Below are 26,125 nucleotides of genomic sequence, written 5' to 3' on the forward strand. Positions count from 1 at the left end.
AATATCCTGTGTTTTCATGCCCATTTCCTATCACCAATCTTTATAAACATGATTAGTATATTTTATATAGTATTAATACTATTATCCAGACTTTCACTTCTATCAGAGCTGCACCTTTCACCTGCCAAATCTCATTACAGATTTGTTAATCACATGTTCTCCAAAACATGTGTCAGATCCTCTTATCTATGGGCCTTTGCTAAAGCTGTTGTCTTTGCCTCAGCTAGGAATGTTTTTCTTTAGAAGTGGGAAGTTGCTATATTTGGGCCTAGGGAGGATGGTCTGCTAAGTGTACGCTTGTTGTGGGTAGGGTGACTGTCAGACTGTCAGCATCCTACCTGCTGCACCAAACTGTGGGTCAGAAAGAGAGACACCTAAGACAGGTCAATCCACTCCAATACAGGTGTCACGGTTGTCGGCAAAAGCATGACTAGCACAAGCTCTAAGGGAAAAACATTTACCCACATACAGAAGAGACAGAGTAAGGCAAACTTCATTATTGGGCATCAGTCCCCCATGGCCAGCAGGTCCCAATCCATGGCCAACCCAGGGAGGAGATCTGATCTATGCACACCCCTCTTGTGCCATAGTGGAATGATGCTGTTTCTGTCATACTGGGAAGAGATGTAGCAGCAGGGGTGGGCCAAGTGCCATAAAACTTACATACTTAGAGATGTTTACATGTGCTCAGTGCAAAAAGGGAAGGGATGTGCAGAACTCTATCTGAGATGTCCCAAGGAGGGAGTCAACTCACATTTATCATCCCCTACTAGGAGCCAGGATGACACATCTGGTCCCAAGCACAGGGTTTATTTGTGGGTCTGAAGGAAAGGCAGCAGGCCACATCCAGCTTCCACAGCACCCATTTCAGAATGGCTCATAGCATCAAACACAAATCGATGCTTAGTAAATTTTTGTAAAGTTGAAGTGGGTTGCCATGGTGGAATCTGAGTTGAATTCAGATTTATTCCTGTTTTAAATCATTAACATCAAATTCTGTCACACATAAAAATGAAATGAACATTTCAGACAAATGAAATTGCCATGTTATATTTAATCAATTACATTCAAGTATGACATTTTTTTTAAAAGGACAAAATTATAATGCACATATTAAAATGCTGACCATTTAAACATCATTTGAACTACACCAAATAGCACTCATTTACTTTTATGAAGTATTTTAATGACAATCTAGGAGTTTATGTATAAGGCTGAGCATTTTCAACATTCCCTTCTAGAAAAGATTGTGTTCTCTTACTGGTGACTCAAGAAATACAATGCACTTGCATTACAACCACTTGTGTGTGGAACAAGGCTAGCACCCATAACTGGCTAAACTCTAGGAACAAGCAACAAGCATGCAATGCTCCCATGCCAGGAGATAAAAGCTCATCTAGGGTGACACTACATGCAGGCAGTGTTGAGGGTTAGACAGATGGGGCCCACTGGAGCTAGAAAATGGAAGGGAAAACTGTGTGCAGACACTGCATTGACCTTAAAACACATGTTAAGTGAGGCAAAGAAGCAGCCAGGTGCTTTCTTACAACCATTCCAGGTCAGGAACTCCTAAGATACTTATTAAGGTAGGCATTAAGAAATATAAATGCTCACTGGGCCTGACTCAAGAATTAAACCATCATAACAGATGCAACTTTGAGGACAGGTTTATCAAACTGCCTATAAACTCAAGTGGGTATCAGCTCAAAAGATGCCTGTCTAAAAGAAGAAATCTATAAAGATTTTTAAGTGTCTGTTTTTGGTAAATTTATTTCACAAAGCTACCATTTCATTTCATAGGGAAAATAAATCACAATACAAGATGAAATTTACATCTCATTTAGATGACAGAACTATTTCAAATATATTTTATTGGGTAAAGGCATTTTTTACTAACTATAAAATCAGTGATTAACAAAAGGATATTTACACCACAGCTATTGTCAAGACTTTAGACTGTAGTATAAGTTCAAAAGGTTAAGGATTTTACAAAAAGATAACATAAACTGTTAACTATAAATTAAGATTATGATATTAGATACAGAAAATATTAACAAGTATGGTTTTCTTTCTCTTGGAAACTAGCTTTAGAAAGTACCAACTCTGATTAAATTTTGACCTTCTTTAATCCCTCATCAATGGCTTCATAATCTAGAACATTCAGAGTTAATCAGTTACTTTGGTCACCAAACTAAGTCACTGTTATGTTTCCATAATAATGTATCCAGGATACACTGGAGTAACCTATATTTAATTATTATATAGTATTTTTCAAACATGTTTTCCCCCTATTTCTTCTTTTTTTTCCAAAGTCTTGCTTTCTAGAACTTTGATCATTAAATGCATCTACCTTAGGGTTCCAAACACATTTCTATTATGAGTGTATGAGGGTAAAACTATACTCATTAATGTGCCAAACTACATTCTAAGAAATGACACAAACCCTGCTACATTGGTTTTGAAAATCTAAGAAATATTCAAGGGACCCCAGAAAAAGGATGTTTAAAATTTTTAATTTTTCAAGAGCAACACTGTGGGAAGGGTTTAAGTGCTCTATAATCTAGGGTATGTTCAAGAGCCCTTGCTCTCATAGCTAAATGTATTTCCTTAAAGAAATACATGTCTATGAGCCAAAGCAAGCTTTAGCTAAGTGATTGGTAGCTTTTGTTTGGCTCTGGAGGTTTCCATGGAAACTGCCTGAGACAGAAAAGGCAGCATTATCATCTTTATCCGTAATGCCATCTGATAAAACTGCACATGGATTCATTCGTGCTATCCAGAGCAGATGTACTACTTCTGAACCTGGACAAAGGGAGGCATGAGTTCTATCTGGCCACACTTTGAATTTTCTGCCTTCCTCCATTTGAAACCTTAAATTAAATTCTTGATAAAACCTCCTCTGAACATTTCCCTCAGGAACCTCTAGTTCAAGTAATGTGTCAATAATCAGAAGCCAAATGAAGAAATGTGAAGCACCAAATAGTGCTCCACTGCCAAGTTCTTAAATTTATATGGCACCAAGGTTCCTGTAGCTAAAGAAATTATTCTCAAGAGTAGTTACAATTCCATTTTATCAGATCTCGGCTAGGCAAGAAATGCTATCTTATGTGTTTATTACACACAGTTGAACCAGGTGGCATCATCCATAATTTTTCTCCCTTTATGTTTAGACCATTTATATAGAAAGAGTAATATACCACACACTATAACCTAATCTTATGTCAGGTACTGACTTCTCAGAAAGATCACAAAAGCAGCCCTAGCTCAGTATCCTGTATCTGAAGTACGCAAAAATAAAAACAACTTCAACAAAAATACAAACAAACCAAACAAGATGAGGAGGCATGCGACCTTTAGCACCATATTTAAGACCACAGAGGGCAAGAGGATTGACAGGTCTAAAAAGGAATCCAGCTCTGGGATTTTCCCTGGAATGGGATCCCAAATACAGAACCCACTTACACAGCCTAGTACTTTTAATAAAGGGGAAAGCCTGAGAAATTCTACCAACAGATGTCAAAATCCATGATTTGCCAGAGATAGAGAATTTGACATTGTTTCTCATTCTGAAGGCATTGGAAACATTATTCCTTAGGAACCAACTGCTCACTTTGGGAGACCACTTGGGAAATCACTGACAGCTTCAATGAACTGAATGATACCTCAGTAAATTAACTAGACATGATATATCTCCAAACAGGATCAATTTACTCATGGAAAATAGTTTGCTAATGAAGAGTTGGCTCTCTGATATCTGCATAACAATAGAGATACATACTACATTGAAAAGATTCATCCTAACACTTTCAATTGCACACTCCACAAGGCAAAACAGTAAGAAAGCACCCACACCTCTATACATTATGGTACTAGTGTGGAACCCTAAATCACAGAATAAAGTCTCAACTTGGTCCTTTCCATAAAAGGGGACTAAAAGTCTAGGGAAGGGTTTACTCTGAAATGTGCTGAATATTTTGGTGGTTTAAAGGAGATGAGTGAGAAATTACAGGGCCGGAAATGACTTTCCATTTGTATATAATACAAATCTCTCATTGATGGGAAGACTGAGGCCTCTAGGTAAGTGTTGGACCTATCCAATGGAAGGATCATGATCAGAAGCAGAGCTTCTTAGTTTGGTACATTTCCCATCATGTTTACTTCTCAGGTTTCTTTAAATCTTAACATCTATCACTTAATCGAGCTTGGGGAATAGGACTAAGAAATGTCAGACAGGAAAAACACTGCGTTTTTACAAGGATTTTGGCAATTCATGTGCTGATGTGCTATTAATAAGGGGAAAACCCCAGTCACCTTGTGCTAAAAATGCTATTTCCTTCAAGAAATAGGTTCTTTTTCTGAGAGCTGTTTTTTTGTAGGCACTGGGATAGCTCACAGCTGGCAGTTTTCATATGCCCCATCTTTGTAGTTGGATTCAGCAGAACCTACATCATCAGGGGGGCTGAAATGACTTCCATCTTGAGAATCTGTATCAATACTTTTGGTCTCTGACTGAAGGTGGACGGAAACCTGGACAGCTATCTCCTTGCCTTGTTCATTGAGAGAACCATCATCTGAATCTCCTCCTGGTGAATTACTCCGTCCCATCTCTGGGTTAATGACATAGATGCCACCTTGAGCATTCAAGGCAGGTCTGTCTTTAATTCTTTCTCCCATGTCATCAGGGTCATCAACTCGCACAGCCTCAAACATCTCCTCAACAAAGGCCCGGCAGTTTAGAATAAGAGGTGGAAGAGGAACACTTCTAGCCAGTTCTTCAATGTAACGAGCAAACTCCATGGTTTTAAACTGTGTGACTTTAGCAAGCTCCAGAGTCTTGGCTGAAGTGATGATGGGGATGCGTTTTGCAATCTCAAAGGCCTTCTGAAGTTTCTCAGCCCCTTCAGTTCTGAAGAATTCATTGATGGCCTTCTCAGTTTTGCGAAGATGGCTACTCATCATGCACAGCCGTGTGACATTCAAGATGAGAGTGATTGTAAAGGCAATCAGGCAAACGATCATGTAGTAGATACTCATGTCTCCCGAGGTGAAGATAACGCGTAGGGTGACAGAGTAGGAGGCACGAATTGGAGAAGTAACAAAGCATGTATAGAGCCCACGGTCATCAAAGGCTATGCTGGTGATATTCAGGAAGTTATCAGAAACCAACCATTTTCCACCTGATAATCCAACAGAAATAAAAAAAACAAAATTATAGCACAAAGAATATTACTAAACATGCTATTGCCTTATTAATATTCCATCTCTTCGTGAAACTTCTTTAACTCATCTGTTAGGTTCTACTATTTGTCTAAATCATGTAAGAAAGGGCAGATTATAATGTCAGAGATAGAATCTAATTAGCTGAGAACTTAAAAAGGAAATCAAGATCTTCCTTCTTGACACTAATTATCATAGCTACCTTTTTACTGCTAGATGTAAAAAGCCTTTCAGGGACAAAGGTATACTGTCAGTATGGTAAATGACTAATCTTTTAAAAAAATGTTTACATGTATGTGCATATGTCTAAACAGGCATTTCTAATTCTATATTTTCATACACTAGAAGGATACGCATCAAAAAACAAAACAAGTAACAACAAAACAACAATAGTTATTTCTAGAGGGAAGGGTTATGAGTAATTTTAATTTTCTTCTTTTTATTTAATTATGTTTGTTCATTTTCCATAATTGATTACATTTATATAATAAGAAACAAGTTATTTTTTAAAAACCTAGCAATTAAATGCACTCATTCAGTTAATAATTGGCTAATCTGGCATGCCTTGCACAAAGAAATTTGTTTTGTTAGGAAAGTCCTGTTGATGATGATCATGGTTTTCTGGCAAAAGTTAACTGAAACACAAGTCAAAAGATGTCTCAGGAGTCAGTGTAAATGAACAGCTTGGCAAAGAGAATAAAGTTGTCCTTAAGATGCCTAGGCTTCTGTTTTAACCTAATACATGCTATCTCTTTTCCATACATGAAAGTATCTTTGTTCAGGGAACATATACACAAAAGTGTAGCATATTGACCACCTACCCTGCTTCAACATCTTTTAATAACTTGGGTCTGCCTGCACAATTCTCACTTCGTGGTAAATTTCCAGAGTACTCTGTGCTTTAACTACGAAAGCCATTTAAAGATGGGATGGATGGGCTAATCTGGGGTCTGGGTGTGAGTTCCAATGGCTTGAGGTGGTATCCCAGGGGAGGCTGGGTGACTGCTAAGGATCTCCTGCTTGCCTGCTCTACAAGACCTCTTTCATTCCTGACATTCCAGGGTTCTGCATAGTTTTAAGCAGCACATAAATTAGTAAGAACTCTGGATTGTGTCCATTTTTATCAATAACACAATTTATCTATGTTCTATATTAGATTTCAGAGCCATCACTTCACTAATGCAAAAAGAAGAGGAAAATATTTAACTATGAATATAGTCATCGTTCCATAAGCTTCTGATATATAAACTTGGGGCTATGAAAAGGACACTCTATGAATCCAAGATATTATGAACTAAAGACTCCACTCATCAACCACTGTACTACAACCACAATCTAAAACTCTCTGGCTCACTTGCTGATAATAGCTCAAGATTTATGAACCTTATACTAGACTGACATGCTCTTTAAATTCCTCTCGAGATTCATAAAATTTAATACAATTTTCCTGAGTTGCTGCTGAAAGCATCAATGATAGATGTTAGTGGTTTCCAAAATAAAGGCAAACTAGGAAAATGAAACTGCCATTCCACTTGGTTAGTCTCATCCTAACCCAAGGCTTTGTTTATGCAGTCAGTCTGTAACTGTCTCTATTGATCAGACTGATTAAATAATTCAAATCTCAAGTAGGTTTGATCAGGGTATCCTAGAGCTTCAAAAGATAAGAGTAGGAGTATTTCAATAGTCCCAAATGTGGAACCCCACATCATGTTCAAAATACACATTTTGGGCACTACTCTGAGAGATTCTGATTCAATAGGTCTCTATTTTTAACAAGCTGATGGGAACCACCGGTTTAACCTGGTTTTTGCTAATTCATTTCATTCTATGACAGATGTCAAAAAGAAGGATTAGAACAAAGTGTGATATAGTTGGGTGAATGAAATTCTGAGGAGAAAAGAAGAGGGCACTTGAAAAGGCGGACTGGGTGAGATAAGGAAGAAAGGGGCAATCCTGCCCCACACTAAGTGCTCAATAAATATGTGCTAACCAGGTAACTGAGTGAGTGGAAAGGAAAATAGGGCTGTATGGGTTGTAGAAGGGCAAAGAATGAGGGAGGAGAGGAAAAAACAAGAGCATTGGGCATAGCTTTGTTTAGCTTAGCTTTTCAAATCTTTTTGACAACTGTTTTCTAGGTTCTTGAGGATGGAAGAGGAGACCCCTTATCATTTTAATGCTATTTCTATTGAGCAGTTTCTCTCAAAACAGGATCAAAGATCAGAATTATGAAGAGTACTTGTTATATATACAAACTCCTGAATCAGAAACTCCAATGTAGTGCCTGGAAATCCATACTGTGACAGATAATTCTTATGCATTTTTTGTCTCTTAACAGTCACAAATTTAGTATTTAAGAACCAATGCTCTGAAATGCTTCTGCTTTTGGATAGTCTCAAAGGCTACTATGACACTCATAAAGAAACCCCAGCTATGCTGGGAGCAGATATCAAGAGCTCAGACCCATCTTAATTATTTTTATGGAAAAGAGTAGAAGTTGGGCTCTAAAACAGTGCTGTACATTAGAAATACAATCCAAGCCACAAATGCAAATCACATATTTAATTTATATGTTCTAATAGACAAATCTTAAAAAAGTAACAGGTGAAATTAATATTAATAATACATTTTATTTAGCCCAATATTGCAAAAAGAATTATTTCAACAAATAATCCATACAAAAATTATAATGAGGTTTTTATATTCGTTTTTCATACTAAAGCTTTGCATTCTGTGTATATTTTACATTTAACAGCACATCTCAATTCAGACTTGCCACATTTCACGTGCTTGAGAGCCACATGTGGTTAGTGGCACTATATTGGACAATATAGTAAAAACCCTAAAGAAAAAAAAAATCAGAAGGCCCTGTTGGACATGACAGCATAACTGAAGTTCAGATTAAATAAAAATTTGGTATTTTGATTGTATTTTAGAAAGGTCTCTTATTTTTCTTTGGTCTCTTTATATACTGGAGTTACTTAAATTTTGGTCAGACTGTTCTTTTCAACAATTCAAACTCTTCAATCCACTGGTGACCAGTTACTCTGTTTGTAGAAGGTTAAAATGTTAAGTGTATATTTCTGAAGGAAATACTATTTGCTCCTTCTCTGTTTTCCCCCTAATAAAGAAGAGTTAAATATCTTTTATTTTTCAAAAGTGTAGGCTATTTTTCTAACAAAAAAGATAAGGCCTTTTCTGAAAGTGTTAGCATGTGGGGATCCCAGAAAATAATCTTTATTCTCCTGGCTTTTCATAATGATTTCTATTTGATGTATTGTAACTCAAATACTGATCAAAAAGGTCTTTCAACAGAATACTGGTTAAGGAGACAGTAATCTGGATTAAGATGCGTTCACAGGTTCACAAATAGCAAAAATAAAAATTTTTCAAAAAAGACTTTGGTCACATAACCATTATGCTTGTGTGATTTTTAAGACTAAGACACAAAAATGCAAAAGAAATGCTCTAGTTTTCAAGTAAATTAAGGTACAGAAAAGAAAAAAAAGTGCACTGGACAGGGCTTATTATAATTATTTTGCTTCTTCTGATAGGTATAACACTCTGGGCCTTTTAAAAATTGTTAACTATTGACCTAGACAGTGTATCATCAAGATTTCTTGTAGAATACTCTATAAAATCAGTAAAACAGCACTAACAGGAAATGAGTAACCTTGATTAATTATACCCTGGCACAGTTACCTCTGCTTCTGCCATCCAGTTGCTGTCCTTTTGAGTTGTACCAATGGATATCTTCATAGTGGCTGAATGCGAGAAGACACTCTATTGAAACACTGGTTCCCTCTTTGGCTATGATGACATCATCACCTGAGTGGGAACCCGCTGAGAGTTCAAAGCTTGGAGGAAATGATGCATTGTAAGAGCTATGATTTGCTCCTGCTGGGGCCATTTGGCTGAAGGCTACATCTTCCAAAACAAAAGCAGCTGGCACAGTAACACTCACCACTAAAGTGAATAAACCACAATGTGGCTTCATGGGAAAATGGAAGAAAATCTTGTTTAAATTTGGAGAACTCAAAAGCTTCTCTACTATAACAAGATCACAGTGGGAAATTTATTGCTTGGTATTGTAGTTTCTGAAAAAGTGGTAGATCCAGATGTATTCTGAAGTCTTCAAGATTAAAAGATGTGTGAGGAGACCAACCTAAAAGAAAGCCAGATATGAAGTTTTACTGACCAAGACTCATAATGGGGTGAAACTATGTATGTTCTAGAAATGTGAAAGAGATGTGAAATTGATTAGAATAAGTGGTGCTAACATCAGGAAGTTGAATGAAAGCGATATATAGGGAGAACACCACCTAAATGTCTCACAACGAAACGAAAGAAATTGCACTGAATTGGGAAATAAGAGACCTATATTCTGTTCCTAACTTTGCTACTAATGAGCTATATGACCTTAGCAAGTAGCATTCTCTCTGGGCTTCTGTTTTCTCATCTGTTAAATGAGGGACTGGATGAGACAATCTCTAAGGACTCTTCCAGATCTGAAATGCTATGGTTCTATTTCACTCTGACAAATTTTACGCAACAGGGAGCCAATGCAGGCTAAAATATTTAGTTTAATGAGCTTTCATTTCAACTTGCACCATTACCATCTGTTGTTATACCAATAATGTAAATCAAATGGTACATCATAATCATAACCATGAAGCTCAAAATTTGAGTAATTCAAGTATATAGATATATTAGATATAAATAATGCAGCATTTGAGTTTTTTTTTGTTTTAACATTAGAAAGAAAATTGCACTTACTGCACATGCATAAATAGAATTATTGATGTCGGAGGCTACAGAACCTCCCTCTTGCAAGAATGTTAGTCAAAAAGAATTTTCCTTTAATCGTTTCTCCAGTACCAAGAGACAAAATATGGTATATTTAACAGTTCATAAGAATACCAAATTTCCAACTCGATGTCTGTAAAATGAGCTATGGGAGAAATTTACATCTTACAATGTAAGATTTATCCAATGAAATTTATCAAATTTCATTCCCAGATTTCATCATGGGACTTTACAAGAAGTAAAGCTAGACTTAGAAAAAGAAGTTGAAGATTTTCTTTGAGAGTCAGTGATTTAAAAGGGGAAGTCAAATTACCAGGACAATAATCATAATCTTAAAGAATCTTATAAGATGTAATTTAAGAAAATTACTTCTTAAGTATCTAGTTGGTAGAAATGCAAATATAAAACTACAGAGGATGACTGTCAGAAATTTATAAGAGCAAAATATCAAAAATAAAACTGCAGTGTAAGAGTCTTTAAGATTATGATTATTGTCCTGGTAATTTGACTTCCCCTTTTAAATCACTGACTCTCAAAGAAAATCTTCAACTTCTTTTTCTAAGTCTAGCTTTACTTCTTGTAAAGTCCCATGATGAAATCTGGGAATGAAATTTGATAAATTATGTGATGGACCTTTGTAAATTGAAGAATGTTATGCAACAGGGATCATAATTATTCATTATGGGAATAAATATTGAATTCCTGGGAAACTAACATACTATCTAAAGGCATTCTTCAAACCAACCACCAACGCCCAAAGTCTCTTTTTACCACCTTCTCCTAGAAGAATAAAAGACCACACTAAGTCATAGTCTCCCAACCAGGCTGGATATCACAATCATCTGGAGAGCTTGTTAGAAAAAGAGATTCCTAGGTCCTGAGACCTACTAAATCATAATCTCAAGGTTTGTGCCTTCAAATTTCTGCCTTTTAATTGAGGCCCTGGGTGATTTTGAGAGCACTGGTCTATGGACTGATGCCCAGGGACTACTAATATAGTTCCTAAGTTCCTCTACAATATCCCTGCCTAATGGTCGTCCAGACTGTTTGATCCAATACATTCCATTCTGCACTTAGTTTATTCTGGAGCAGCATAATCACTGGCCTCTGATGAAGGTGGGGTAGCAAAGAGGTTCAGAGTACTGACTCTGGAGCCAGATTTTCTGGATTTGAATCCTGGCTCTGACTCCAACCAGTCTTGCAACTTTTGTAAATGATTTAATTTCTCTGTGCTTCAGTACCCACATCTTTAAAATGGGGAAAATAATCGTACCTTTCCTCATAGGAGTGTTAACAAAGTCTGAGTAAGATAGTATTTATATACATACTGTGGAAAGAGAAAGAGAGGGGAGAAGGGATAGTGGGGGGAGAGAAAAAGAGACTCTCACATATTGCTCTGGCTCCCAAAAGCACACTATTTCCTGGCTCCAATATAACTTTATTTTTTTTTTAAAGAAACAAGCATCTTTTTTCAATTTTATTCAAAAAGTAAGACCACAAATATGAAGACTGAACAAATATGTATGAATAAGGACACGACTAGGGAAATGATTAGGTAGGAGAAAAATGATAGAGCAAAAGTGACTGAACTGTGGCTGTGGCTATTTCTACAGGGCAATCCGCATCATGGATCTCCAAGACCTCTCCTCTTTACACACTGGAGTGTGGCAAAGAAAACACCTATGTGGCCAAGATCTGTGGTTCCTATTCTGTACAGAGCCCAGCCATTTGCCTCTACTAGAAGTTTAGAGAAATCTACAAGACAGGGAGTATAAAAACACTGAACACCCTTAAATTGCTCTTAGGCCAAAGGTGGTACATTAGAAACCTGCTACACTGCTTTTATTTCAGGAGAGCAACAGGTCCTGTAATATCCTTCCATGTCCAGTGAATTAAAGGAAGCTCAGCTTGGGCACTTCATTCGCATACCAAGGTTATCCTGAGCACAAAGAACTTCCAATCTGAGCTACTAAGGGATACAACCCATGTACAGATTAGAGGCTACTGAAGAGTTGAGAGAGAAAACACCACCAGCAAAGGTGTGTGTCCAAGGTGAGAGTAGTAGAAAACAAAGCAGAGAACAAATTGTACTTGGGATAAGGATACCCCTGACTAATTTCATACAAATTCCCCTTTTCTTAAGTCAGTGTAAGTTTTCTGTTACTTGCAACAAAAACTCCATTGATTACAACCATTCTACTCATTCTGGCCTGATGACTTCAAAACAGCTCGGGGCCCTTCATGCACAAGATGACATATTGGGTGCTAAAAAGATGGTCTAGTGAACTAGAGCCTGTTTCAGTGCTCAGGAATTTACAAACTAGCCTGGAAGGCAAGAGCTTATATATATAAACATATAAGACAGTGAGAAGTGCTGAAGAGAAGTATAATTGTGCTGTGAAGGCAAAAGAAAAAAAGAGGAATTTATGAATTTTAAGAACACCATTCATTTTTAAGTTTGGGACTTCCCATAATAATTTCATGCCTGCTATTCTCAATGCAGCAACTGATATTTGAAGCAAAAAAAAAAAAAAAATGAAGAGTTCAAAAAGGAAAATCAAAGTGCTGCCTTCTTGTAAACAGCTGAAAAGGGATTTGCTATGTTGTGGATGAAGTTTCTCAGTTGAATTTTATATTGCCTTTCTTCGACATTAGCAAGAATAACAGATCTTACTCTGTTCAGACACTCCAGTTTAATTCAACTCCTTTTTCACCTTTTAGGTATAGTAGAATGTAAGCTTTGCTGGGATCATGAACACTCAAAAATGTAGATGATTTTACCCTAGAGAACTATTCTGATTCTTGATTAAATTATTAAAACAAAAAGAAAAAGTCTACAGCTCTCATCTCTAACAGATTGCTTTGTTGCTGTTCCTGCCAACTTCTGTGAAAAGAAATATTTCCATTCTGCTCCAATTCTCAACAGAAGTAAATAAGGAAGTAATGTGGTTGATTTCTGTTCTGGTGGCTCAATATTAAGCTGGCTGAGGAAACTGCTGTTTCCAGAAATAGTTCTGGAATAATTCAAAGGGAAGGAAAGCACTGATGCCTAGACGGTATTTTTTTTTTTCTCTCCCTAATTACAGTGGGATATTAATTGCTTCATTCTCTAAATTAAATGTGCTCTCTGCTGGATTTACAGCTCAGTCACTCATCTTTGCCTGTACTACCACACTTGGAAAATGGAGGAGTTCCCATACATCTGGCATACAAATGGTCAAAGTGGTGCTCTAAACTGGCAAGGGGGAGAAAAAGCAAATTAAAAGCAGATTGTTAGCACTCCCTTATCCTTTGCAAAGAACAAATATAAAGCTGTTCTGCTTATTCTCAAACATTATTATATGGATCTGTAAATTAAAAAAAGGTTAGCAATATTAAAACAGAAATCACTGTTTTGAAGGTCCTTTTCTTACAAGTTTCTAATTGAAATGGTCCTCATGCTGCCTACAGCATCTTGGAGCCATCATGCACCTCATAACCTGGTCAAGTGGCATTAAGGTAGTCTCAGTTCTAACTTCAACATGTTTTCTGGCACACTGTAAACACCTTTTTTTTTTTTTTTTCTATTTTATCTTTATAAATCTAGGATTGTTTCAAGTATACTTGTGATTTTTATCCTCATTGTCAGAAGCATTTGCTGAATAGCTTACTGGGTGTGAATGACAAGAGATGCAACACGCTAGATTTATAATCTCACCACTCAAGTTTATTTCTCTTAAGTTTGAAACAGCCACCAGTATCTCAAATTCAGTATGACTTAAATAGAATTTCTTACTTTTATCTTCAGATCTACTTGTCCATTCTACATAGCTTGGATGATAGCAACAGCAGTTTTGCAAGATCAAAATTACAGAATCATCATGGTTTAGTGGTTAAAAGCACCAACTCTTGAGTCAGAGTGTCCGATTGTACCCTTGGTGAGGCCACGGTCTCACTTGGCCTTAGTTTTCCTATCTGTGAATAGGATTAGCTTACACTAACCAACTCATAGGGTGTTTGTGAGGCTTAGATGAGCTAATGTGGGTAAATGATAAATGCTATTATTATTATTCCACCTCCTAGATATTTTCTAATTAACTCGTACTGTCCCTGCCATAGACGACCGTACTTCTACCTCACTTTGGTATGGCATTATTTCTTTAATTTCTAAATGGGTTTCCTTAACTCCAGTCTTACCCCTCTGACACTATCCTTCTCAGAATTGGTCCTAAACACAAATTCAAGCAAGTCATAACAATTTTAAAATCTATCAGTGATTTCCCATGCCCGTGAGGTAAGCTGCAAATTCCAGCTTGGTATCCAAAATCCCCCAGGAATGGGTTCAGAAGGCAGAATGGAAGTAGTTAGACAGGGCCCAGCAATATCTGTATGCTCAATAATTGCTTGCTGAAACAAAATATGGATTTAGGAGTCAAGTTTGGTTTTTAGTGACACCTCTGTCACTATTTGGCTAGGACCTGCTCTCTGTGTTCTTCAGTTTCCTCATCTGCACACTGATTATCCTTATCAGTCCTTTCTTCGCTTAAGTCTTATAATTTGTCCTGTCTCCCTACCATGGCTCACAGCTCCAACTATACTTGTTTTACTCTCTATTCCCTTCAAATAACTTTTCATCTTAAAATTCTGGTTCTAGTTCCTTTTGCTTGTAACTTCCTGTCTTTCCCCACCAACATGTTCTTGTGGAAGTTCCCCCTTCTCTACAGGGTCCAATCCTAATTTCACCTTATTCAAGAAGCCTTCTCACCTCCACTCTCACCTCCACTCTCTTAATTTTAGTTGAGTTTTTTTTCTTCTGCCAGCTCTCTAGCATACTGAGAATATTCTATTGTAAGACATATCACAGTTTTCCTCTTCTGTCAGTCATCTACCTGTTCAAAAAACAGTGAGCTAAGGGATGACAGTCTAAAAACCTTCTCAGTTCTTGGTGTTGGGCTGCTGCCTATGGAAAGTGCTGTGCTCAACATTTTGAATTCAGACACTCATCAACTTGGTAGTCAGAAGAGTGCTTAATACAAACTTCTTTCTTCTTACTAATTTAAACTTTCCACGGTTTCAGGCTCTGGACACTGTTAATGAGAGATTTGAAGATAAGGAAACACAAATTTCTTTACTTTAGAGGAGAATTTGATCTATAACTGATTTCTCAATCAGATTTTTGGAACCCCCAAATAAAATCCATCAGTGGTTAAAGATACAGATTTTTTGGCCCCACTCTGATTCACTGATCTCTAAGGGTGAGACTTTGGCGTCTGCATTTTTAATATTCATATTTTTGAATGACTTACAAAATCAAGTTCGTATTTCTTTTGACTGGTCATGACAATACTATATAAGGGGAAGGTCCCTGAAATTTTTTCAAAACTATTTTCTCAATAATATTAGGACATTATTTGCCTTTTTCACTTTGATTCTCCCATGAAATTGTGTGAATTTCCAGGTGAGTCACGTGATGAGTGACACTGCAAGAGAATGAATGCAGAAGTAGATATGAGAACCTAGCTATCTTCTATTAAGTGAAACATTAAGGAGACTTGTAAAAATGTAAAACAATGTAATTCTTCTCAATTATTTTTGTTTTGGAAAACATCCTTCATAAAAAAGTTTATATTTTCATGTAATGAGTCTATTATTTTTAAATGAATAACTGATTTTTCAAAGTTTTGTTTTGATTCCTAAAATGGTAAATATTGATAAATATAATCCACATAAAAACTCTGAGGTTCTCAATAAGTTTTAGAAATGTAAAGGGGTACTAAGACCAAAAAATTTGAGAACTGCTGCTAGAATTATTATCAGCAGCAGTTTAAAGATGAGAAGATTAAGACAGTGGCTTACCAAGATTCCATTCTTAAACCTCAAATTCAATACACTTTACATTACAAGAGAAAATAAGAGGAAATTATCCACTTATATTCGATTTTTTTTGTTTGTTTGTTTTTTGGAATAAACATTTTAAACAAGCTCCCAGGTAATACTGATGCATGTAAATTTAGAGAACCACCATCAAAAGCAATGGAAAATCACTGAAGGGTTTTAGGAAGTGACAATTATATGTATATATAAAGACGGTATTTTTGAAGACACTATAAGGAGTAGAAGGCCTTAGTTCTTAAAAGGGCAAGTTTCTTCCCCTACCTGGGACTCAAGTTTTTCACTTCTGCACAATGAAGATGTCTCTAATGCCGTTCTGGCTCTGTCAGTCTGGGTTTTATGCATCCCCATTGACCAAGGGCAACTGAAGAGATGCTTATTTCTGATGAGAGATCAAGAGTAACCTTAGTCATAAATGAGAGCCTGTCACTCTTCTGCTTAGAAACCTCCAACGGCTTTCCATTGCTTGGCAAATAAAAGTCAAGTCCTTGTCTCCTGGTTTACAGAATCTATAGGATTTGGCCCCAGCCCTTCTCTTGCCTTACCTCCCTTCATTCTCATCTTGCTCTTTTGCTCCAGCCACAATGGCCTTTCTTCTTTTCTTTGAACCCGCTAAGTTTGTTCCCACAATATGGCCTTTGCACCTGCAGTTTCCTCTGCCTGGAATGCTCTTCTCTAGATCTTCAGATGGCTTACTCCCTCACTTCGTTTGTCATATCACCCTGTTTAATTTTCTTGAAAGCACTTGCTACCATTTAAATAACTGTTTGATAACTTGTTTACGGGCTGCCTCGTCCATTAGAATGTCAGTCGTCGGTAACAGGGCCCTTGGTCAGCTTCACCGATGTGTCCCTAGCGCCCAGTGTAGTGCCTAGGAGATAGCTGGCGCTCTGTAAATGCGGCCTAGGCTTTCAAAAAGACGACGGATACCCAAGCCTCCTTCACGAAGGACCCCGACCCACGAACTCAGCCCCACGTCTCCGCGCCCGGAGCTCCAAACCCACAGCGGTCCCGACCGAACCCACACTCACCCAACCGGCGCGGAGCTCCTTCCGGCGGGGGCGGCTGCTCGACCAGGAAGTGCTCTCGAGAGGGTGAGGTCGCCTCCGTGCTGGAGGAGTACTTCCGGGGCAGTAGGAGCGGCGCCGCGGCGGCAGTGGTGAGGTAGGCTGCCGAATCCTGTCGGGGCTTCCCGGAGGAGGCAGGAGGGGTGCTGGGGTTCTGGGTTGGGTCCTGCTTGCTGGTATTGCGGAGGAGAGGGATGGGGGAAGCGGCCTGGAGTGGGCGGTGGGTTCCTCAAGGCTGGACGCGGTGGGTGTGGAAAGCAGTTTGTTCATAGAAGTACTCTTTTTGTGAGGAATTCTTGTCATTAGAGCCAGAAAAATAGTTACGAGCGCATGTTTACACCTGGTCTCCCGTTTTGGATCTGTTCTTTGTATGTGGAAGGCCTTTAAGGCGTTTGTCCGCCTAGAGCCACTAGAGGCGCTAGTAATGATAATGGGAATATAAACAACTACCACCACAAATACTAATAGCAGCTGTTAACTTGTGAGCGGTTATGAGCCAGTCATTGCTTCAAGCGTCTCACACACCCTTGAATCTTTATAAGAACCCTGGCAATTAGATACTATAGCTCCATTTTAGATGAGGAAACCAAGACGCAGATAGGTAAACTAACTTTGTACCAATCACTGCAGTGCGGAGTTAGAAGAAAGTCAGCCTAACTCCAGAGCCATTGCTAGCCACTAAGCTATACTACCTTCCATTTGGTAGCTGAGGGCTGGAAGTTCCCAAATAAAATGAGGGGAGAATGTAATTTCTGTAAGTTTATGCATTTTTACTTTTGAAGAGTATGACTGAGCCCACGTATTTTTAATGTTTTTTTTAATGTTACGGATATTGGAGTCTTTCTCCTCAAATTAAGATTCACATGCTTATTACAGAAAACCTGGAAAACTTACAAAAACGTTAAATACTGACAATTCCATGTACCTGGGTACTATGAGTAGTTTACCTGGATTTTCTTTATCTGTTCTAGGAATGCGTATTGTATGTTTATCATATACACATATGGCCTAGGCTCCTTGGTGGTGTCTACATCTACCTTTCTAGCCTTGTACCTCCCCACTATTTTTCTTCCTGCCATATTGACTACACCAGGTATCTATCCATATCCCATACTGTCACACCTCAGGCCTTTGAGCTTTCCCACGTGTTGTTTCCACAACCTTGAACTCTCTCATTGGCATCTTCATCTGTCCAAATCCTACACACCCTTTAAGTCAGGTGTTGCTACAGGGACTAATCGGGTGACATAAATGAGTGAAGTGAATTTGGGGGGAAATTGTGGGGAACTGGAGAGCACTGCCTCCTTTAAAGGTCACAGCAGCTGTTTGATGCCAGCTAATTATTAGTAGGTCAAATGCAGGCCCAATGTTGCCAGATTTTTCAGTTTTACAAGGGAAGTTGGAAATTTTTTTTTTTTTTTTTTTTTAAGAAATCTGGTTTTTAAACATTGGCAACTAATTTTTTAAAAGAGTAAACACTGTGCAGACCAAATAAAAACATGTATAAGCTACATTTGGTACTCAAATTCCAAGTTTGTGACCACTGCTGTAAGCTTATTTTAAATACTTTGTCCATGACTCTTATTCTCTGATTCTAACCATTTTCTCCTTCCTCTCTGCTCTTTTAGCTTTTTGCGTGTACCTCAGTTGTAGTGCTTCTTCAAGTCTACCTTAGTTGTTAATGTCTTTCTTTTTTAGTACATCAGAAACATTTTGATGGCATAGATTGGATCTAATGCATGTTTTTATCTGTACACTACCTTGAACATAGTGCATATCAGTATATATAGAGTTGAAAACATGCGTTTATACATACCTAAAGCCTCTCTGTGTGTATGTATGTATGTATAAGATACATTTATTTCTCCCCTGGTGATATTTGAGTTATCCTGGAAACCAGTATCTGCTCTTTGTAGAAAACCAATAGTATCTTGGCTTTAATGTACCAAAGAATTGTACTTCCAAAGCATTGAATTGGTTATGATTGCCATTCAAAAGGTGGCTTGACATAAATACTATACAATGGCTTAAATTTCCTAATGTCTCTGAAAAATTAAGGTAGGAATGATTAATAATAAATTATTTAAGCACAATCAATAAAAGAAAAAATTGATAACTTGGACCTCATTGCAATTAAAAATTTTTGCTATGCAAAAGACCTTGTGAAGAGTATGAAAAGACAAGCTACAGACTGGGAGAAGGTATTTGCAAATCCCATATTTGACAAAGGATTTGTGTCTGGAATAAATAAAGAGCTCTCAAAACTCAACAGTCAAAAAAATCCCAAACAATCCAATTAGGAAAAGGGCAAAAAATTCAAATAGGTATCTCATTGAAGAAGCTATTTGGATGGCAGATAGGCACATGAAAAATGCTCTACATCAGTAGCCATTAGGGAAATGCAACTTAAAACCATAAGGAAAGATCACCTTCTCCCATCCCCCATCAGAATAGCTCAAATAGAAAACAGTGTGAAAACCAGTGCTGGCGAGAATGCAGAGAAACTTGATCACTCATAAATTGCTGGTGGGCTTGTAAAAGAGGACAGCCACTCTGGAAAAGAGTATGCAGTTTCTTATAAAATAAACATGCACTTACCATATGACCCAGTAGTTATACTCTTGAGCCTCTATCCCAGACAAGTGAAAGCTTATGTTCATACAGAAGCTTTTTTCATGGCCACTTTATTTGTAATAGACCCAAACTGGAAACAGCCCAGATATCTTTCAACAGGTAAATAGTTAAGCAAACTGTGATACACCCATACCATGGAATACTACTCAGCAGTAAAAAGGATGGATCTCGAGGGAGTGATGCCGAGTGAAAAGAGTCAATCTCAAAAGAATAAATACTGTATCATTCCATTTTTATAGCATTCTTGAAATGGCAAAATTATAGAGGTGGAGAACAGAATAGTGGTGGCTATGAGTTGGGGAGAGGGATAGTAGATGGTTGAGGCTAAAAATGTAGCACAAGGGATCACTGAGGCTGTGATTAAATTTTTCTGTATCTTGACTGTGATGAACACATGAATTTATACATGTGATAAAATTTCCTAGAGCTAAATACATATACACAAATGAGTGCATGTAAAACTGGTGAAATTTGAATCAGACTGGTGGAATGTGTCAGTATTAGTTTCCTGGTGAACTACAAGATGTTTCCATTAGGGGAAACTGGGTGAAGGGTAAATGGGATCTCTCTGTATTATTTCTTTTATCTGTATGTGAATCTACAATAGTCTCAAACTAAAAAATTAAAAAAAAAAACATTTATACCAAAAGAGCCTGTATAAATATAGGGCTTTTATTTTACCAGGCAATGTTCTAATCATGTCGGATAAAGATGATACTGAGACTCCAGTGGTAACTGAAGCAACCCCCATCTTTGAAGATGGGAACTGTGAGCCAGCCAAGAATTCTGAGTCTGTTGACCAAAGCGCCAAGCCAGAGAGTAAATCAGAACCTGTTGCATCCACTCGGAAAAGACCAGAGGCCAAACCTCCCATTGATCTTGAGACTTCAGAAGTTCTCCCTGTTGAGGTACCACAGGCTGCAGGCAAAGTAGAGTATCTCTTAAAGTATTGGGGTTAAACATTGTTGGGGTTAGAAGAATTTTGAATTAGTTTCAATTCAGTATTGCACCTATTTATTTGACTTTACAAACATAAAACTCAATTTTTTCAGTTCTATAAATGCATTTGTAAGTACTTTCTTTTGCTATGTGATATTTACATGCTGGTAACATGCATTTATAAGTTAAACAATACATTGCTTTAGTCAAATATGTATTTGTCAATAAACAACCAGGAACAACTAGTAAATAATCTGGAACAGCTGCTGGGGGACAACCGTGACTGTCCACGCATTGTACACCAACCTGGATTGGGTGGAAAGGCTGAGATTGCAGCATAAAATCTGTAAGTAAAAACTGCGGAAACATGCTGGGAGCCCCCTCCCCCGACAGCCAGCTGAACTGCAGGACCTTGCTGTGGGAGAAAGCAGCATTCTCGGAGCAAGCGAATATAGCTCAGTCTGTCTCCAACTGGGGTTTTGATTAACAAATGTGGACTGCTGAACACAAGCAACAAACATAGACAAGCAGCAAAGTACCCTGAGGTTGCTCCCAGTGGAGAGGAGGTAGGGCTGATGGAGAGGAAATAAAATTAATTAAAAAAAGAAAAAAAATACAGAGACTTTTAGCAACTGACCTTAGAGAGCTGGAAAATACCTGTGCCCCGAGAGGGGGAGCCCAGAAGACCAGGTTCTCTATCTGACTGATGGGCGAAATTGGGGGGCCGTGGACTGGCTCTGAAATGGGGGCTTTCTTTCCCTTTTTTTCTCTCTCAAACTGAATGGCTCAGTGGAGCCTCAGCCATTTTCAGTTCACAGCCCTCTGACCCAGACCGGTGGAGTTGACAGAGTCAGAGAGACAAAGAAACTATTTGAAATGCGGAAGCTAGCTCCTTGGGGGGGGGGGGTGTATTTTCCCTAAGAGGAAGGAGATGGGGCCCAGCTCAAGGGCCTGCCCTCTCCTCAGAACTCAGACCCCAGGGCCTGGCAGAAAATAGTCAAAACAGAAACAACCTAAGTTAAGGATTAAAGGGGCCACACCTCCTTACACCAGTCAGGAGTGACAGGCTGAACAGGTGCTACCTGCTGGGCAGGTTAGGAAAGCCACAGCAGCTGGAGACCTCACAGGAAAGTCTTAATTTCTAAGACGCACCCTCAGGGAAACTTGAAACTGAATATAACCCCATTCTGAGACCTGAACCCATTCTGATATGGGAAAATCTGATTGGGGTAACCGGGGAAGCCAGATGCCTAGACAACAGAAGACTGCAAACTACACTGGAAAGGACGGAGATATGGCCCAGTCAAAGGAATAATCTTACACCTCAATCAAAATACAGTTGAGATATTGTTTCACTTTAATGGAACAGTCAATTAAAGATTTTCAAAAGAAATATGCTGAATCAAATAAAAAACCAAATCAATGAGTTCAGGGAAAATATGGCAAAAGAGAAGAAGGTTATAAAGAAAATACTGGGCAAACATAAGGTAGAAATTGAAAGTCTGAAAAAACTAATGGCAGAATCTATGGAAATGAAAGGCACAACACAGGAGATGAAAAACACAATGGAGACATACAACAGCAGAGTTCAAGAGGCAGAAGAAAACACTCAGGAACTGGATGACAAGACACACACAAAAGAACAGACAGGAAAAAGAATGGAAAAATGAGCAACATCTCAGGGAATTGAATGACAATATGAAATGCATGAATGTACGTATCATGGGTGTCCCAGAAGGCGAAGAGATGGGAAAAGGGCAGAAGCAATAATAAAGGAAATAATCAATGAAAATTTCTCATCTGTTATGAAAGACATAAAATTACAGATCCAAGAAGCGCAGCGTACCACAAACAGAATAGATCTGAATAGACCTACGCCAAGACACTTAATAATCAGATTATCAAACATCAAAGACACAGAGAGAACCCTGAAAGCAGCAAGAGAAAAGCTATCTTTCACATACAGTGGAAGCTTAATAAGACTATGTGTGGATTTCTCAGTAGAAACCGTGGAGGCAAGAAGGAGGTGGTGTGATACATTTAAGATACTGAAAGAGAAAAACCGCCAGCTAAGAATCCTATATCCTGCAAAACTGTCCTTCAGATATGAGGGACAGTTTAAAATATTCTCTGACAAATAGACAATGACAGAGTTTGTGAGCAAGATACCTGTTCTACAGGAAATACTGAAGGGGACACTACAGGCAGATAGGAAAAGACAGGAGTGAGAGGTTTGAAACATAATTGTGGATGACAGTAGCACAACAATGGGACAATGAGATCAATTTGAAAAGACTCGATCCCAAGTTCTGAGAGTTTCCCAAAAGGTACTCCATCAATTCAAGATGTGGTTGTGGCTGTTTATTTTTTGACTCCTGGAGTATAGGCTTAATCTTTTAAGATATTTGTATTGAGAATGTTGGCCCAGGTGAGCAGATAATCTACTTCTTCCCATGAACTATCAATGGCTTCATCTTCTGGTGAAGTTTCATTCTTCCAACTCCACTCTGTTATATTGATTTTTGTGACAAAATTTGTTTCAGTTGGTGACTCAAGAAGTTTGATCTGGAGTTGAGTAGAGATAAAGTCTTTCAGTTGAGCGACTGGTTTTGTGAGGCCTATTATTTTCTCTATTAAGCCAAGGCATACAAGCGTAACCTTTAAACTCTGTTCTTCAGGATGTTTTAGGTCAATTTTCTTCCATTTATAATAACTTCTCACAAAATTTGGATCTTCAAGCAATGGAGCTCTGTAATGTTCTGTGGCTTTCTTCATGGCTATTCCAGACTATGTCTTGTAGTAATTATTAAACGGGATTGCTTTAAAAAATAATATGTATTTGTCACCTCTACATTTGACTAATAATTAGATACCTTGTCTGTATACTCTGATTTGCCACTAATTTTTCCATTTTCTTTTGCCTTTTTTTCCCTGCCTACTGAGAACAATTAGGAGACTGTTTCCAAAGATGTCCCTCAGACTGGATGGGGCTATTGGGGCAGCTGGGGCAAATCTTTACTCTCTTCAGCCTCAGCTACAGTAGCCACCGTAGGTAAGGTCATGAGTCATTTTATCAGTTTTTGTGTACATTTTGCTACAGATATGTGTTGAAATAAATGTTAATATTTCTTCTTTAGTGTTTACTCAAAGGCTTTTTAGTTTAAGGATGCTTAAGTAATGGTGAGCTGATTAATACTGTCACTAGAGTTTGTAGCATTTCCTCATTAAAAGGTTGAGGTCTAGGAATTGTTAATATAAAACTACTCCTTGGTGATGACCTAAAACATGAAACAATTTTACTTTATTTTTCTGTGAGGGGAGAGCTTATAGCCTAAGGATTTGTTATATATGGTTAAAAAAAAAACTCATCTTGGGTTTGTAATAATTTTAAAAATGTACATGTTTGATTTTTGATTTGTTTCTTCAGTTTGGTGACTAAAAGCAAATAACTGAATGTAAAATGTTATCAATTTTCTCATTAGGACAAGGTATTTCAAATGTCATTGAGAAGGCAGAAACTTCCCTTGGCATTCCTAATCCCAGTGAAATTTCAAGTCAAGCCCAATATGCAACAGGTTGGTAATATGGAAACATTAAGACCTAGAATTATGGATTAAAGTAGAATATTTGTGTTCATTTTTCAGTAGATATTTATTGAACATCTGTGATATTTAGGGCATCATAGGATTGTGGTGATAAAGAGCATTTAGAATCCTCAACTGCCTATAAGAGGTCTGTGTCCTTCAACCACTCATTGTGTCTGTCTGCTTCACTTTCCTCAGTTGTGAAATGAGATGATAATTTATATCCCAAAGAACTATAATGAACATTAAATAAATAAGAACATGAATCTAAAATGTAAAAAGAGCTTAGGATTATGTCCAGCACAATTGCCTAAGAGCCTCATAAAAGTTAGCTGAGTTTGTATCTGTCATGGCATGAGAAAATATTTTAATATGTTGGCTTTGGCCTCTGTTTTTTTTTGTTTTGATTTTTATGTAGGTGAAGTTCGGTTCTGGAGGTCTGCCTTGATCAAACAGAAATCCACTCTAACTTAAACTGTAAAGGGCAGAATTATAACTGAGGATTGAGATGCTCTAGGACCAGACAGTAGAAAGCTTTTCAAGGCCTGAGTTTGCTCTTTCTGCATCTCTCAGGGGCCTTATTGTCTCCCACTCATGGGTCTCTCTGCTCATCTGTATCATTTTTCTCCCTGAGGAGACTGACTTTATCTGCTTATAAAGCTCCAGCTTTATATCGAGTCCTGGTAAAAGTGCCCTTGAGAGCCTTACCAGAATCAGTTGTTTCCACTTCTAAAGTCCCAGGAGAGAGAATTAGATTGGCCTAAATTTGGGTCACATGTTCACTACTGGTCTGATCAGCCATGACTAGGACAAGGTCACATTATACAAACATGACTGCAAAGGACTACCTTACTATGTAAGTTGGGGATGTTGTTCTTAGTGATGCGTGCATCAGTTAGACCACTTTGGCCACAAGTAACAGAATGTGATTAAAAGTAAGTTTATTTTTCTCACATAACGAGAACTCCAAAGACAGGCTACTCCAGAGTTAGTTTAGTAGCTCATTGAAGGCACAATTCTGGGTTGGTTTGGTAAAGTGAAATGAAGAAAAATAAGCTTAGGGAAAAGAGTTAGTACCTATCATGGGCAAAGCACAGTGCTTGATGTGAGAATTTGGAAATGAGTTAGACACAGAACCTGCTTTCAGGGTATTTTGGCCTAATGGATGAACCCATCTGGAAAGGACTCACTAGAGCACAAATCAGGTGAAATTATATGTTGTGGTTGAGGTTCAAGCAAAGGGCAGTGGGAACTGAGCAATTGATTTGTGTCTTCATAAAGGAATGTTTGAGTTGGATCTTGAGAATAGGCATGACTTTGATAGATAGAGAAGCTGGGTGCAGGGATTTCAAGTGTAGGGGGCAGCATGAATAAAAGAAAGTGATAGGCTTGAGAGTGTTTGGGATAGAGTGAGGCCCAGGATTGTGTAGAGATAGAGAGAGAGAGATGATCCTGAAGAATGGGTTCATGGGTTCCATGTCATAGAATTTTTTGTTTTTCAAAATGAAAATAGCTTTTTTTCCTGATTTTGAAAATAATGCTCATGTAGAAAAAATTAGACAAAATATAGAAAGCTATAAACAGGTAACTGAAAAAATCTTCTAATTCTGCCTAGAAATAACATTTGTCATTATCGATTTTTTGTGCATGGAAACACACACACATCATCCTTCCCAAGTATTTTTATAACCTACTTTGTTTTAAAGCCAATCATATTCTGTCAGTAATACCTACATCATCATTTTAAATGGCTGTAGAAAATTCCATTTTTGAGGGTACATTTTAAGTGTATTTAATCACTTCTTTTTATAATCATGTGAGCAGTCATCATGTGAGCAATGCTACATTTAACATTCTTATACAGATTTCTTTCTGCAATAATTCCCTTAATAGAAAATCCTAAACATTGAATTGCTGAGCTGTAGGGTACTCACAGATAAAATTTGCCAGATTACTGTCTAATTTTGCCACTCCATGAATGTAAAGTGGGGGAAAGTTTTTTGTCTTTAT

General features: G+C 37.8%; 2 protein-coding genes across 4 annotated transcripts in view; one reads left to right on the forward strand and one right to left on the reverse strand.

Annotated features, from left to right (window-relative positions):
• Positions 1–993: 993 nt before the first annotated feature.
• MFAP3 (microfibril associated protein 3) lies at positions 994–16,962 on the reverse strand. Of its 2 annotated transcripts, none has more exons than XM_037799002.1 (3): positions 16,923–16,962; positions 8,917–9,379; positions 994–5,177 (listed from the first exon to the last, which is right to left on the reverse strand). In XM_037799002.1, the coding sequence occupies exons 2-3, from the start codon at positions 9,209–9,211 to the stop codon at positions 4,390–4,392; spliced, it is 1,083 nt and encodes a 360-aa protein (XP_037654930.1). In that variant the 5' UTR covers positions 9,212–9,379; positions 16,923–16,962; the 3' UTR covers positions 994–4,389. The 2 variants fall into 2 exon arrangements, with proteins under 2 accessions (XP_037654930.1, XP_037654931.1); XM_037799003.1 differs by lacking the exon at positions 16,923–16,962 and adding an exon at positions 16,156–16,431.
• FAM114A2 (family with sequence similarity 114 member A2) overlaps positions 16,949–26,125 on the forward strand; it is a 41,613-nt gene continuing 32,436 nt past the window's right edge. The window contains exons 1-4 of one of the 2 annotated variants that reach the window (XM_037799000.1): positions 16,949–17,055; positions 20,277–20,521; positions 23,484–23,583; positions 24,014–24,106. In XM_037799000.1, the coding sequence (XP_037654928.1) occupies positions 20,291–20,521; positions 23,484–23,583; positions 24,014–24,106 (424 nt within the window). In that variant the 5' untranslated portion in view covers positions 16,949–17,055; positions 20,277–20,290. The remainder of the gene's footprint in view (positions 17,056–20,276; positions 20,522–23,483; positions 23,584–24,013; positions 24,107–26,125) is intronic. The other variant, XM_037799001.1, reaches the window with a different exon arrangement.

The sequence above is a fragment of the Choloepus didactylus genome, chromosome 11, assembly GCF_015220235.1.
Source record: "Choloepus didactylus isolate mChoDid1 chromosome 11, mChoDid1.pri, whole genome shotgun sequence".
Classification (NCBI taxonomy): domain Eukaryota; kingdom Metazoa; phylum Chordata; class Mammalia; order Pilosa; family Megalonychidae; genus Choloepus; species Choloepus didactylus.

Bases quoted from the DNA above. Each gene is read 5' to 3' on its own strand.
- MFAP3 (XM_037799002.1), bottom strand. From the start codon at position 9,211: ATGAAGCCACATTGTGGTTTATTCACTTTAGTGGTGAGTGTTACTGTG. The intron at 5,178-8,916 runs GTAACTGTGCCA...TTGGATTATCAG, and splicing joins ACTGGATGGCAGAAGCAGAG to GTGGAAAATGGTTGGTTTCT.